The sequence below is a fragment of the Saimiri boliviensis genome, chromosome 7, assembly GCF_048565385.1.
Source record: "Saimiri boliviensis isolate mSaiBol1 chromosome 7, mSaiBol1.pri, whole genome shotgun sequence".
Lineage (NCBI taxonomy): Eukaryota > Metazoa > Chordata > Mammalia > Primates > Cebidae > Saimiri > Saimiri boliviensis.
The window spans coordinates 34,220,821-34,233,662 of record NC_133455.1 but is presented as its reverse complement, the minus strand read 5'-3'; the positions used below and the strand labels follow the sequence as shown (position 1 = coordinate 34,233,662).

General features: G+C 38.7%; 1 protein-coding gene across 5 annotated transcripts in view; it reads left to right on the top strand.

Annotated features, from left to right (window-relative positions):
• APAF1 (apoptotic peptidase activating factor 1) overlaps nt 1-12,842 on the top strand; it is a 93,205-nt gene that overhangs the window by 64,261 nt on the left and 16,102 nt on the right. For 4 of the 5 annotated variants that reach the window (XM_039471683.2, XM_074402382.1, XM_074402383.1 and 1 more), the window contains 4 exons: nt 1,265-1,390; nt 3,719-3,838; nt 8,165-8,281; nt 11,615-11,740. The exons of the other annotated variant lie outside the window; for it this stretch is intronic. In XM_039471683.2, coding sequence (XP_039327617.1) covers nt 1,265-1,390; nt 3,719-3,838; nt 8,165-8,281; nt 11,615-11,740 — 489 coding nt within the window. The remainder of the gene's footprint in view (nt 1-1,264; nt 1,391-3,718; nt 3,839-8,164; nt 8,282-11,614; nt 11,741-12,842) is intronic. 5 annotated transcript variants of the gene reach the window in all.

Here is a 12,842-nt window from a genome sequence, read left to right as displayed (position 1 = left end):
TAGCTCTGTATGTCCCAGCTTGGACTCTAGAGATAAGGCAGATAAAATTTCATATAATTAGTTCATAACCATAGAACTCACTGAATGAAAAGCAGTCACTGGGCCTATGATGAGGTACTTGTTTTGTCCATGCTAGTTCTGAAATGATAAAGTAGGTCTGTAATTTAAAGTGTAATGAGAGGAACTCAGTCACATATGGTACTTCATTAGACTTGAATATATTAGAGTAATTTATAGCATAACCCAGGACAAAATACCAGGCTGCTGGTAGACATGGTAATAAGCATGAATAACAAGAGAAATGTGTACATGTTACAATTATTGTGTTCATTTATTGTAGGTTTTATAGTCAGTTGAAATGAAGGTTAGATGACAGTGTTAGTGGAAAATAATTGAATATGGAAGCTGCTTATGTTCATCCTATTATTTTTTGGATTGATTTTTTAAGGTGATAAAATATTTTCATGGTTCCAAAGTCAAAGTTTTATAATGAGTTATATTCAGAGAAGTCTTGGTTTCATTCCTACCCCTTCACCTTTCTTTCCCTCCTTCTTTGACCCAATATGTAACTATTTTGTTTTTGGCTTCACTGTCCAATATTTCTTGCATGTATAAGCAGGTGTCTATATGCATATATATCAGTATCTGTATCCTTCTGTATGTTCTGGTACATATTTTTCTATCCTTCTATATGTTCTGGTACATATCTTCTATATGTTCTGGTACATATTTTTCTATCTCATATAAAAGATAGTACTGTATAATACATACTCTTTGCACTTTGTTTTTTTTTTTTTCTGTTAACAATATATCCTGGAGATTTGTCATCATCAAGGTGTTTTTCTCATTCTTTTTAATGACTGCATGGTATTCCATTATGTGATTAATGTAGTTCATTCAGTAGTTTCCCTATTGATGAGTATTTAGGTTCCTAGTATTTTGCTATAAAAAATAATGATGTACTAAATAATCATCTGCATAAGACATTTTTTAGTTTTTTTTTTTTTCTTTTTTGAGACGGAGTTTTACTCTGTCACCAGGCTGGAGTGCAATGGCATGGTCTCGGCTCACTGCAACCTCTGCCTCCTGGATTCAAGCGATTCCCCTGCCTCAGCCTCCTGTACATTTTGTAGTTTTGATAGTGTGTTTTTGAGCAGTATTCATTGACATGGTATGACTGGCTCATTCTTGCTATTTTCAATATTTTTGCTATCTTAAAAATGCTTATGTAGGTGATTTCCTGTATGCTGTGTTTATTCTGTAGTTGTGGAATATAGACTCACGTTCAAAGGTGGCTGACTGCAGAGGACATTTAAGTTGGGTTCATGGTGTGATGTTTTCTCCTGATGGATCATCATTTTTGACATCTTCGGATGACCAGACAATCAGGGTGAGAAATATTGAGATTTTCATTTTGAACATTTACTGATGGTGAGCTAAACCTCCTATAAATTAAGAAATTGATGGGCAGTATTGAGGTAAGCAAAATAGGAAACTACTATATTCATAGTCACCCTGGAAGAGTGCCATTATATGGACTGTAACAGTCTTCATTCACTTCATGTTCATTGAGGATTACCATGGGCCAGGTGCTGTGGGAAGTTCAATGATTAAACTATTTTTTGGTTAACTTAAAATATTGCATTTGATTCCTCAGAATAATTTTTGACTCTTTCCTTTACCTTGAATTCCTACATCCAATTACTTGCTAGTTCTAAGAGAGTCTACCTTTCCACTTTCTATCATTATCTCTACCTTTCCATTCTTGCATCCCAAGTTTAGGTCTTTGTTACCTGTTACTTCTCTTGTTGTATTAGTCTCTGCCACAATTCTTTTTTCTTGCTTTTCTGCATGCAGCTTCTAAGATATTTTTTTTCATGTACAATGCAGTCATGTCATTTTTGCTCAAAAATAGTGGCTCCCTTGTCTACCAAAGTAAATATATACTTCTGTGTCTGCCATTAAGCTTTTCCACAGCATGACCTCATTCTGCTCCAGTCTGTCTTCCAGTTTATTGGAAAGTGGAAAGGTAGGGAACCAACACTGGACTGCTCACATTTTCCCAAACACCCTCTAGTTCCCTGCTTCTGTGCTTCTCCTTAAGTGGTTTCTTATATTTGGAATGCCCTAATTACCTTTATTTTTGTTTGTTGAAATCCTAACCATCCTTTAAGTTCCCTCAAGCCTTCTGGATTTGGGGAGAAAGACTGTCTGTCTCTCTTAGTGCCATCTAATTCTGTGTCATTTTCTAGTGGTACTTATCAATTTTGACTTGAATTTAAATACATATATGATTTACTCCTTATTTCCAATACTCCACTGCTCCTCTGATTATTGATACATCTTACATTATAAGCTCTTTAAGGCCAGGAACCCTGGCTGGTCTCCATAGCATCCAATTATAGTGTTATATATGAATTATGGCTAAAATTCATTTAGTACTTACTATATTCAAGACGTTATGCAAAGTGTGTGCGTGTATATATATATATATATATATATATATATACATATATATATATAAAAATTTACTAATTCTCACAATAGTCCCTTTTGCAATGAGGAAACAGGCACAGAAAGGCTGAGAAAGGTCAGTGGTACTTAACATGCCAGTCTTAATGAGCTCGTGCCAGAATGTAAATCAACACACTGCTTTCTCCATCAAGAAAGTCTTGCTGAAATGAAGTAAGCTGCATCACTAAGCACAGTTACAGTGGGTTTAGTGATGTAGATGATTTACATTCTGGTACAAACTTTTTTTTTTTTTTTTTGAGATGGAGTCTTGCACTGTTGCCCAGGCTGGAGTGCAGTAGCACAATCTCAGCTCACAGAACCTCTGTCTCCAGGGTTCAAGCAATTCTCCTGTCTCAGCCTCCTGAGTACTTGGGTACAGGTACACACCACCATGGCTGGCTAATTTTTGTATTTTTAGTAGAGATGGAGTTTCACCATGTTGGTCAGGCTGGTCTTGAACTCCTGACTTCAATGATCCACCCACCTTGGCCTCCCAAAGTGCTGGGATTACAGCTGGGAGCCACTGCACCTGGCCCAAATTTCTTATCTTGTGGATTGGTTTCAGACAGTTTGAGAACCAGCAGGAGATCCTTATCTTTGAGTAACACTGGGTTAAGCAACCTGCCTGAAGTTACAAAGTTACAACTTTAGGTAGAACTGGAGTTCGTACTGAGGAATTTTGGTTCTGGAGTCCATAACTCTTTTTTTTTTTTTTTTTTTTTTTGAGACAGAGTTTCGCTCTTGTTACCCAGGCTGGGGTGCAATGGCGCGATCTCGGCTCACCGCAACCTCCGCCTCCTGGGTTCAGGCAATTCTCCTGCCTCAGCCTCCTGAGTAGCTGGGATTACAGGCACGAGCCACCATGCCCAACTAATTTTTTGTATTTTTAGTAGAGACAGGGTTTCACCATGTCGACCAGGATGGTCTCGAACTCTCGACCTCGTGATCCACCCGCCTCGGCCTCCCAAAGTGCTGGGATTACAGGCTTGAGCCACCGCACCCGGCCTTGGAGTCCATAACTCTTAATACTAACTGCATCTTACTATAGATTGTGTTAATAAATATTTATTGTTGGATTATAATCTAATATTGAAACGTTTCTAGCATCAGAAGTTTTATGTGAAACATAATTTGTCTCTTGCTTTAAGATGAAGACTTACGTTATTTCAAAGATGGAATAATAATTTATATATCTCTTAATTAGCTCTGGGAGACAAAGAAAGTATGTAAGAACTCTGCTATAATGTTAAAGCAAGAAGTAGATGTTGTGTTTCAAGAAAATGAAGTGATGGTCCTTGCAGTTGACCATATAAAACGTCTGCAAGTGAGTATATTTTAGAAAACAATTGGAAAAATTGTTTCGGTTGAACTTTCTAGTCACAGTTTTTCTTGTTTTTGGATTTGTGATCAAATATAATTAACAGGTGCCCAGTAGGCATTGAATAAATATATATAGGTCTTGAACTGAGGCTCAGATATGCTTATATTTAGAATTAATTTAGATAATACCTCACATAACTGCTCTTCTGTTGATATCTATGATCACATTCTTTGGTTTGCATGGAGTCTAAGAATACCATGAGGATAAACTCATGTTGTCTACAAGAGTGATTCAGACATGTCTGATGGAGTGTGCAAGGGGGATGAGCATATGGAAGCATTTTTTTTTTTTTGAGGTGGAGTTTTGCTCTTGTTACCCAGGCTGGAGTGCAATGGCGTGATCTCGGCTCACCGCAACCTCTGCCTTCTGGGTTCAGGCAATTCTCCTGCCTCAGCCTCCTGAGTAGCTGGGATTACAGGCACGCGCTACCATGCCCAGCTGATTTTTTGCATTTTTAGTAGAGATGGGGTTTCACCATGTTGACCAGGATGGTCTCGATCTCTTGACCTCGTGATCCACCTGCCTCGGCCTCCCAAAGTGCTGGGATTACAGACTTGAGCCACCGCGCCTGGCCCATGGAAGCATTTTTAAAAGAGAAGGATTCCAGGGTCTTTGAAAGAACAGAAGTCACTTTAGGTGAGGAAGAAGTCTGATTCATTGGAACTGAAGTGAAAAGAGCTGGGGTTTACATATTGAAGTATACCTGCTCATTCATTTACATGCACATTTGTTCAGTAAATATTTATTGAATGCTTATTTTGGTTTTTGAGGAGGAAAGGGTTGTGTAGTAAAATTGAAAGGACTGTATTGCTTAGGGATCCAAACAGCACTGCTCTAGCCTGTTCTCCCTCTCCTTCCCAACAAAGAGTGGGATACATGAGAGGAAGGCATTTCTCAGCTAGCTGAAGAGAAAAGGAGTCCCAGAGAACCTTTGGCAGAGGAATGGTATTCAGGAGCTCAGAGTGGTGGCAAACAGATGCCCTACGAGCAGATGTCTTTAGGAGCACTGGAGTTCAAGAGCAGGTTGACAGCACTGTGCTGGTGGACTAAATAAAGTATCATTGCATTGATAGAGATGTCCTGGAAGTAGTGATAGCATTGTAGATAGTGGCAGCAAGAGAAAGCAGATGCCTCATGGAAGATTAAATACAAGAGGCTGCCTATATGTTGGTCAGCCCAAGTAGAACAGCAGAGTGTGGGCCATTGAAGGAGGTGTCAGCATGTGAAGAGTGTTAGCATGTGGAGCTGACAGCATGTGACTCTGACTTGTGGCTGAGAGAGGTGGTAAGGGCAAGCAGCCAGATAAGAAGGGCTGGAAGTGGCATGGCTTTTGTGTGAACTAGTGAGACTTCTCCCTTGGCCTGAGGATTCCCTGAGACATAGGATTGAGAAGGCTAGAAACCCTTTCATATGAGAGCCAATGATCCTCAGATACAGGATTGAGAAGGACAAAAACCCTTTCATAGTGAGGGCTAATGAGCCTATAAACTATATTCTTTCTTTTTGTTTTTCTTCTGAGGCAGTCTCTCTCTGTTGCCCAGCCTGGAGTGCGGTGGTATGATCTCGGCTTACTGCAACCTCTGCCTCCTGGGTTCAAGAGATTCTTATGTCTCAGCCTCCCAAGTAGCTGGGACTACAGGCGTGTGCTACCATGCCCAGCTAATTTTTGTAATTTTTGTAGAGACAGGCTTTTGCCATGTTGGCCTGGCTGGTCTTGAACTCCAGACCTCAAGTGGTCCACCCAGCTTGGCCTCTCAAAGAGCTGGAATTAGAGGTGTGAGCCACCACGCCCAACCCAAGTTTTTTTTTTTTTTGTATTTTTAGTAGAGACGAAACTATTTTCTCATAATATGTTTAGGACCTTTCATTAGCTCTTTAAGAGCATGAATGCGACTTGAGATAACTTTTTCTGTATGGGTTTTAGAAGTGCTTTATTAACTTCTAGGTAAAGGTTTTGGCAGTGATACCATAATCTTATTCCATCTTTTCATTTGATTTTTCTTGATTTGCTTACTGAAAAATAGGGAGCATGAATGTGTGTTAGAGAATGAAACGAGATAGTGATGTTGAGCTAGAGAGGAGAGAGAGGAACAGCATAGAGAAGACGAGATTAGTAGAGCACATATGTGGAAGTTATGAAAGGAAGCAAGCAATTGAGACAGACAGACAGAGGGTAGGACAGAGCTTAATAAGTTGTCATTTAAAAAAAATTTTTTTTTTTTTTTTTTTTTTTGTAGTGATGAGTGCGTCTTGCTATGTTGACCAGGCTGCTCTCAAACTTCTGGTCTCACGCTCTCCTCCTGCCTTAGCCTTCTAGAATGAGAATGCTGGGATTATAGGCGAGAGCTGCCATGCCCAGCTCAAATCTTAATAAGTTGTAAAGCTGTAGAGCTGAGCTTGGTGTAGTGGAGAGAATAGTGACTTTTCACTAAGGTGACACAGGTGCAAGTTCAGACTTCTTTATCGATTAGTTCTGTGATGTCAAATAAATTGTATCAACTCTTTGAGCCTCAGTTTGTAGTGTCCTTTTTATTTTCACAGTCTCTGAGCTAGTTACAGGGTCAAAGTAGAATCCAAATTCAGGAGTAGATATCTGAAAGTAAATTACCTGGTATGTGATAACTTCCTGTTTACTGTGGGTGTCAAAATCAAGCTGTAAAACACCTCTGAATATGGCTTGCTTTGTATTTACAAGTTTTACTGTTGTTCTCACTATGTTGATTAGGAGCTCGTAATGCACAGTACTTCTGTGATGAATTGGGATGTGGAATTCAATGTGAATTTTTCTCATTAACTGTTTTTTTTTTTTTGGAGACGGAGTTTCGCTCTTGTTACCCAGGCTGGAGTGCAATGGCGCGATCTCGGCTCACCGCAACCTCTGCCTCCTGGGTTCAGGCAATTCTCCTGCCTCAGCCTCCTGAGTAGCTGGGATTACAGGCACGCGCCACCATGCCCAGCTAATTTTTTGTATTTTTAGTAGAGACGGGGTTTCACCATGTTGACCAGGATGGTCTCGATCTCTTGACCTCGTGATCCACCTGCCTCAGCCTCCCAAAGTGCTGGGATTACAGGCTTGAGCCACCGCGCCCGGCATTAACTGTTTTTTATAAAGCTGCTTCTTCCACTTGGGATATTTCCACTCCAGTTTTCTTGTCAAACTTAGTGTCCTCATGCGTGTATTTCGTTTATTAAATTTGTGCAACCTTTCTTTAATGACTGTTGTAACTGTGAGACTTAAAAAAGTCATCTGTCTAGAAAGGTATCATTCTATGTCAGTGGTTGTGGGAGAGTTTAGAGGATAAACTTAATAGTTTCATTTAAGTAAATATAACTTTTTAAGTTACTATTTAAAAAGAACTGTTGAAATTAATTTTTGAGAGAAGGAAGATGTTCAGCTTTTCGTAGTTCAGTTTTCATTTTGAATATCGAATAGATCAAAATGTGCTAGGTAGAATACTGTTAAGGAAAAGCCACCTGTTATTGATTGACCCTGTAATCTTTGTACCAGAAACAAATGACTGCTTATTTCATGTTGAAAAATAATTCGAGAGTTTTAGGTTATGACACTAAGTTAGAGAGAGGTATCTGACAATTGATTTATGCTTTAGATATATTTTCCCAGGTCACATGTTTTAGATGAATGATAAGGCATCACAGTTCATGGGATTTAAGCATTGGTACAGATCATGAAATTAGGTAATCTTTGTTTAAGCATTGTAATTCCAGCCATGCAAATTATGCTCAAGTTCCTCTCCAGTGTCCTCACTGCCCCCACTCCAAGGAATCTTAGTTTACACTGTTTTGTGAGTGATTTGGAGGATATAAGCCCCATTTTAATTTTTTTTTTTTTTATATTTGTCTCAGTCTTGTTTGACCAACAGCCTTGAAATATATTAGAAAAGTATATTTCAACAAATGATAGCTCTATTAAAAGTGGGCTTTGTGAAGAAATGGAAAACAGGGTGTGGAGCTAGCTGTGGGATTACAAATCAGACAGACGTGTCTCAGGTGGTGGGTACAGCAGCTGCTTTTAAAACCTTTTAATACTCGTTTTATTTTATGAAACTGTATTTGAACCACCAAAGTGGAATGAAATGAAAGTGTGAAGTGCCAAATGCAGCTGCTGAGTCTAGGATATGGCTTTGTTGTTCCCTTGAGAGCTCTTGTTGGTTATCTTCTGTGTTTTGTTTTTTTCAATTGAAGCCTTTGTTCTAAAGAACAAAAACTGCTCTTACAGCCGAATAACTGATTTTCCTCATTTTTCATTAGCTAATTAATGGGAAAACAGGTCAGATTGATTATCTGACTGAAGCTCAAGTTAGCTGCTGTTGCTTAAGTCCACATCTTCAGTACATTGCATTTGGAGACGAAAATGGAGCCATTGAGGTATTCAGTGCTATTCTTCAGAATCTTTCTACACAGTAGAATTAGTTAATTAAAATTAATTACATGTCTGGCATTGTGCACTTTTATTTTTATTTTTTATTTAAGAATTTTGTTTTGAAATGGGGTTTTGCTCTGTCGCCCAGGCTGAGTGCAGTGACACAATCACAGCTCACGACAGCCTTGACTTTCAGAGCTTAAGTGATTCTCCCACTTAAGCCTCCTGAGTAGCTAGGACTATAGGTGTACACCACCACACCCAACTAATTTCTTATTTTTTTGTAGATATGGGGTCCCCTATGTTACCCAGGCTGGTCTCAAACTCCTGAGTTTAAGTGATTGTCCTGCCTTAGCCTCCCAGAGTGTTAGGATTCAAACTCCTGAGTTTAAGTGATTGTCCTGCCTTAGCCTCCCAGAGTGTTAGGATTGTATACTTTTTTTTAAAGACAGGATCTTACATTGTTGCCTAGACTAGAGTGTAGTGGCACAATCTTGGCTCACTGCAACCTTTGCCTCCCAGGCTCAAGCGATCCTCCCAACACAGCCTCCTGAGTAACTGGGACTTTAGGTATGCACCACCACACTCAGCTAATTTTTCCTTTTTTGTTGAGATGGAGGTTTCACTATGTTGCCCAGGCTGGCCTTAAACTCTCAGGCTCAAGTGATCTGCCCACTTTGGCCACCCAGAATGCAGGGATTACAGGTGTGAGCAACCATGCCCCGCCTATTGTACACTTTTATACTAAACAAATCTTTCTCTTATCTATTAGTTATTGTTCTTTTACACTAAAAATCATCTTACCCAGTTGGCTGTATATTTTTCAGATTTCCTTTATTACTGTTACTTATACTTTTTGTGTTCTTCTGTCCCTTATTCTACCTAGTTGTTTTGCTGTTCTCCACATATATCAAACACTATCTATCAAGATTCAGTGACTATGCAAAGAGCATTTTTTTTCCTCCTCTTCTTAGAAGCCCAGCCATTTAGGGTATAAGTTGGTTCCATTTTGGTACTGGTAAGACTCGTTAGGAATATTGGTGCAGGGCTGCCTGTGCTTGCCTACTCTACCAATCCTTGCTGTTCTACTTTTGGTGGCATAAGTACTTCAGTTCACCACCTGAAATCCTTAATTTATCTAAGAAGACCAAATAAGTAAAAATAGAAACACTTTGTAAGGCAAAAATATAGTATAATAAAAGTTATTTTGGATAAAAATATTGTCTTTATCACAAGTGAAACTCATCACAAAAGCACATTTTCTCTAGCTTTATAATGATTTTTCAAAAACATTGATTCCTTCTCACATTTTCTCACTAGGTACCTGGGAATTATTTTTTAACCAATTAGTAATGACACTGGCCACAGTTATTTTACTTTGGATTCATTTTCATAAGGAATTACACAAATATTCTCCAGTCCATATTGCCCCACAGAGAGGAGACTATTATGCATAGACATAAAGTGAAGAAGGAAGCATTTAGATAGTGATCCCAATACTCTTGTATATTTACCATGGCCCATGTGTCATGGATTGAGAGTTTAGGCTTTGTTTTCTCTTCTTTATTGTGAAAAATTTATTTACTGTTTGTTAAGATACATACTATTCTGAGAAAGTACATCATAGATATGTATTTCTTAAGCAAGGGATAATTATACATTTACAAATGAACTTTAGACTTCCCTCTGAGGCTCATCTCTCAAACTGTTGTGTATTATTATTTATTCTTAAAGAGTCCTTGGTTTCCCTTTTCTCTTTACCTTGATGGCAAGTCAGCACCACATTCTTTTCATTTTTGCCATCTAAATATCTTAAAATAAGTCTGTTAGATAGTTTAAAAATAAACTCACAACATACATATGTGCTTCATCCACGTTGTTAGTTCCCTTAAAGTCATCAAATAAGATAAATAATACATAATGAACCATATGAAATTACCAATATTTACTTATAAAATGGCATTTCATATGGTGCAGCCTCATATCATCAAATAATAGCAACTACCATTTATTAACTGTTTACTGTGCCAGGTGCTGCCATTGAATTCTTATAACATCCTGGATGTTAGGTATTGTTATTCTTATTTTAAAGATGTCTAAACTCTTATATCCATGATTTTCATAAAATCAGTAAGTGGCAGAGCTAGGATTCAAATCCAGATCTCTGAGGCTATGTGCTCAACTATTATGCTATCCTTCCCTGGCCTCATAGGGTTTATGAGATCATCCATCCTGCTCATTTATGAAGGTTCCCATTAACATGATTCCCCTTTGTTTTCAAGGGGCTTTTCTTCTAGACATGTGGGTTAGGTTTGAGTTTCTAGAATCTCCTGTTTTAGCATCATCTATATTTTCCTTAGGCTTTCTTGAGTACATTTTAATTTGGTCAACGAAAAGTATTTCTTCTCATTTTGCTTTTTGGTATGAATTCATTTGAAATCCTTTTTTGACATAGTCATTTTCTTTTGAGTTTGTTACTAGTTTTACTTGGAGTATTATTACTCTTTGGCTCTCTTTTTTTTTTTTTTTTTTTTGAGACGGAGTTTCGCTCTTGTTACCCAGGCTGGAGTGCAATGGCGCGATCTCGGCTCACCGCAACCTCTGCCTCCTGGGTTCAGGCAATTCTCCTGCCTCAGCCTCCTGAGTAGCTGGGATTACAGGCACGCGCCACCATGCCCAGCTAATTTTTTGTATTTTTGATAGAGACAGGGTTTCACCATGTTGACCAGGATGGTCTCGATCTCTTGACCTCGTGATCCACCCGCCTCGGCCTCCCAAAGTGCCGGGATTACAGGTGTGAGCCACCGCGCCCGGCCCTGGCCCTCTTAAGTATCCTCATTTCACTGCCCATCATATATGGTGAGGATATGATATGGCGAGCCTTCTCATTTCCTCTTTTCCTTTACCTGTCTCCCTCATAATCTTTTATCTTTCCTTGTCTATATCGTTTTATGAAGAATTTGTCTTCTCATCCAGGACTGACTTTCTTTCTTCTCTCTTATCCATCTTAAATGTCTTTTTTTTTTTTTTTTTTGGAGGGAGAGCCCAGATAGACACTTGTTTGATGAAGTGGTTGGTTGAGTACTCAGAAGGACCACTAGTTCCTACTGCCATCTGATGATTGCAGTGAGTGTTTGATTTTAGGGTATAGTATGTTTGCATGTATGCATACATGTGTGCATATATATGTGACATTCATTTGTTTTTAGTTAGGCTGAAAGCACCAGATGGAAATTGTGTACCCTCTAGTCTAATTTTAGTTTAATATCTTTGAGGCATAATGCCTATGTATTGCTTAGTTTCTTCATATTAATTTTCTGTGTTTTTCTGCTTTGAAGATTTTAGAACCTGTAAACAATAGAGTCTTCCGGTCCAGGATTCGGCACAAGAAAACTGTACGGCACATCCAGTTCACAGCTGATGAGAAGACTCTTATTTCAAGTTCTGATGATTCTACAATTCAGGTGAGAGGGAGGATGAACTCTTAACATATTTAATGATGATTCTAGCAAAGGAACACTATGATTATGCCTAAAATCTGGTGTATATTTTAAACACATTACTTTGGGCATACATTCAGATTGTGCACACGGGCGTACATGAAACCCATTGGTGTTTCATATTTTTCTGTGGGTGAGGCAGACAGTTTGTCTTAGAACCCTCTGTGGGAAGGTTATTTTGAAAATGAAGGGTTCATTTGCATTTTCTTTTTTTTTTTTTTTTGAGACAGAGTCTCGCTCTGTCACCAGGCTGGAGTGCAGTGGCGCGATCTCAGCTTACTGCAATCTCTGCCTTCTGGGTTGAAGCGATTCTCCTGCCTCAGCCTCCTGAGTAGCTGGGACTATAGGCTCGTGCCACCAAGCCCAGCTAAGTTTTTGTATTTTTTAGTAGAGACGGGGTTTCACCATGTTAGCCAGGATGATCTCGATTTCTTGACATTGTGATCCTCCTACCTCGGCCTCCCAAAGTGCTGGGATTGCAGGCGTGAGCCACTGCCCAGCCTCGTTTGCATTTTCTTGCCAGCCTTGGTATTTGGATTTGTATCAGTAAGTATACTTTGTGTCACATTTCTCTTTATTTTTCTTTACAGTAGTAAAATTCAAAGCAAATCATTTCATTCTTTCCTTTTAAGAATAAAAAATGTTTATTACAGGAATGAAATTCTGTGGAAAGAAAATAGCTTGACATAATAAAGAATTGTGGATATGGAGGCCTAAACTTAATATATATTCTTTTAAAATTTACTTGATTGTTATTAAAGTCCCAATGCACATTCTTTTAAAATTCAAATAGTATTACAAGGCTTATTATGAAAAATAGATCCTTTCTCCCATTTTTTGTTCTCCAGAGGCACCACTTTAGCTTTTAGATGTTTCATTTGACACTACCTTCATGCCTCTGTATGGCATGCGTATAGTGCTCTCCTTGATTTTCCTATCTGAGGAATTATCTACTGAATTCCCTACAGGAAGATACCTTTTCTCCTTCTCCTACCTGTCCTGCCTTCTGCATATGTGCATGCACGCATTCACACACACTCATCAATCCGTGTTATCCCAGTTATAA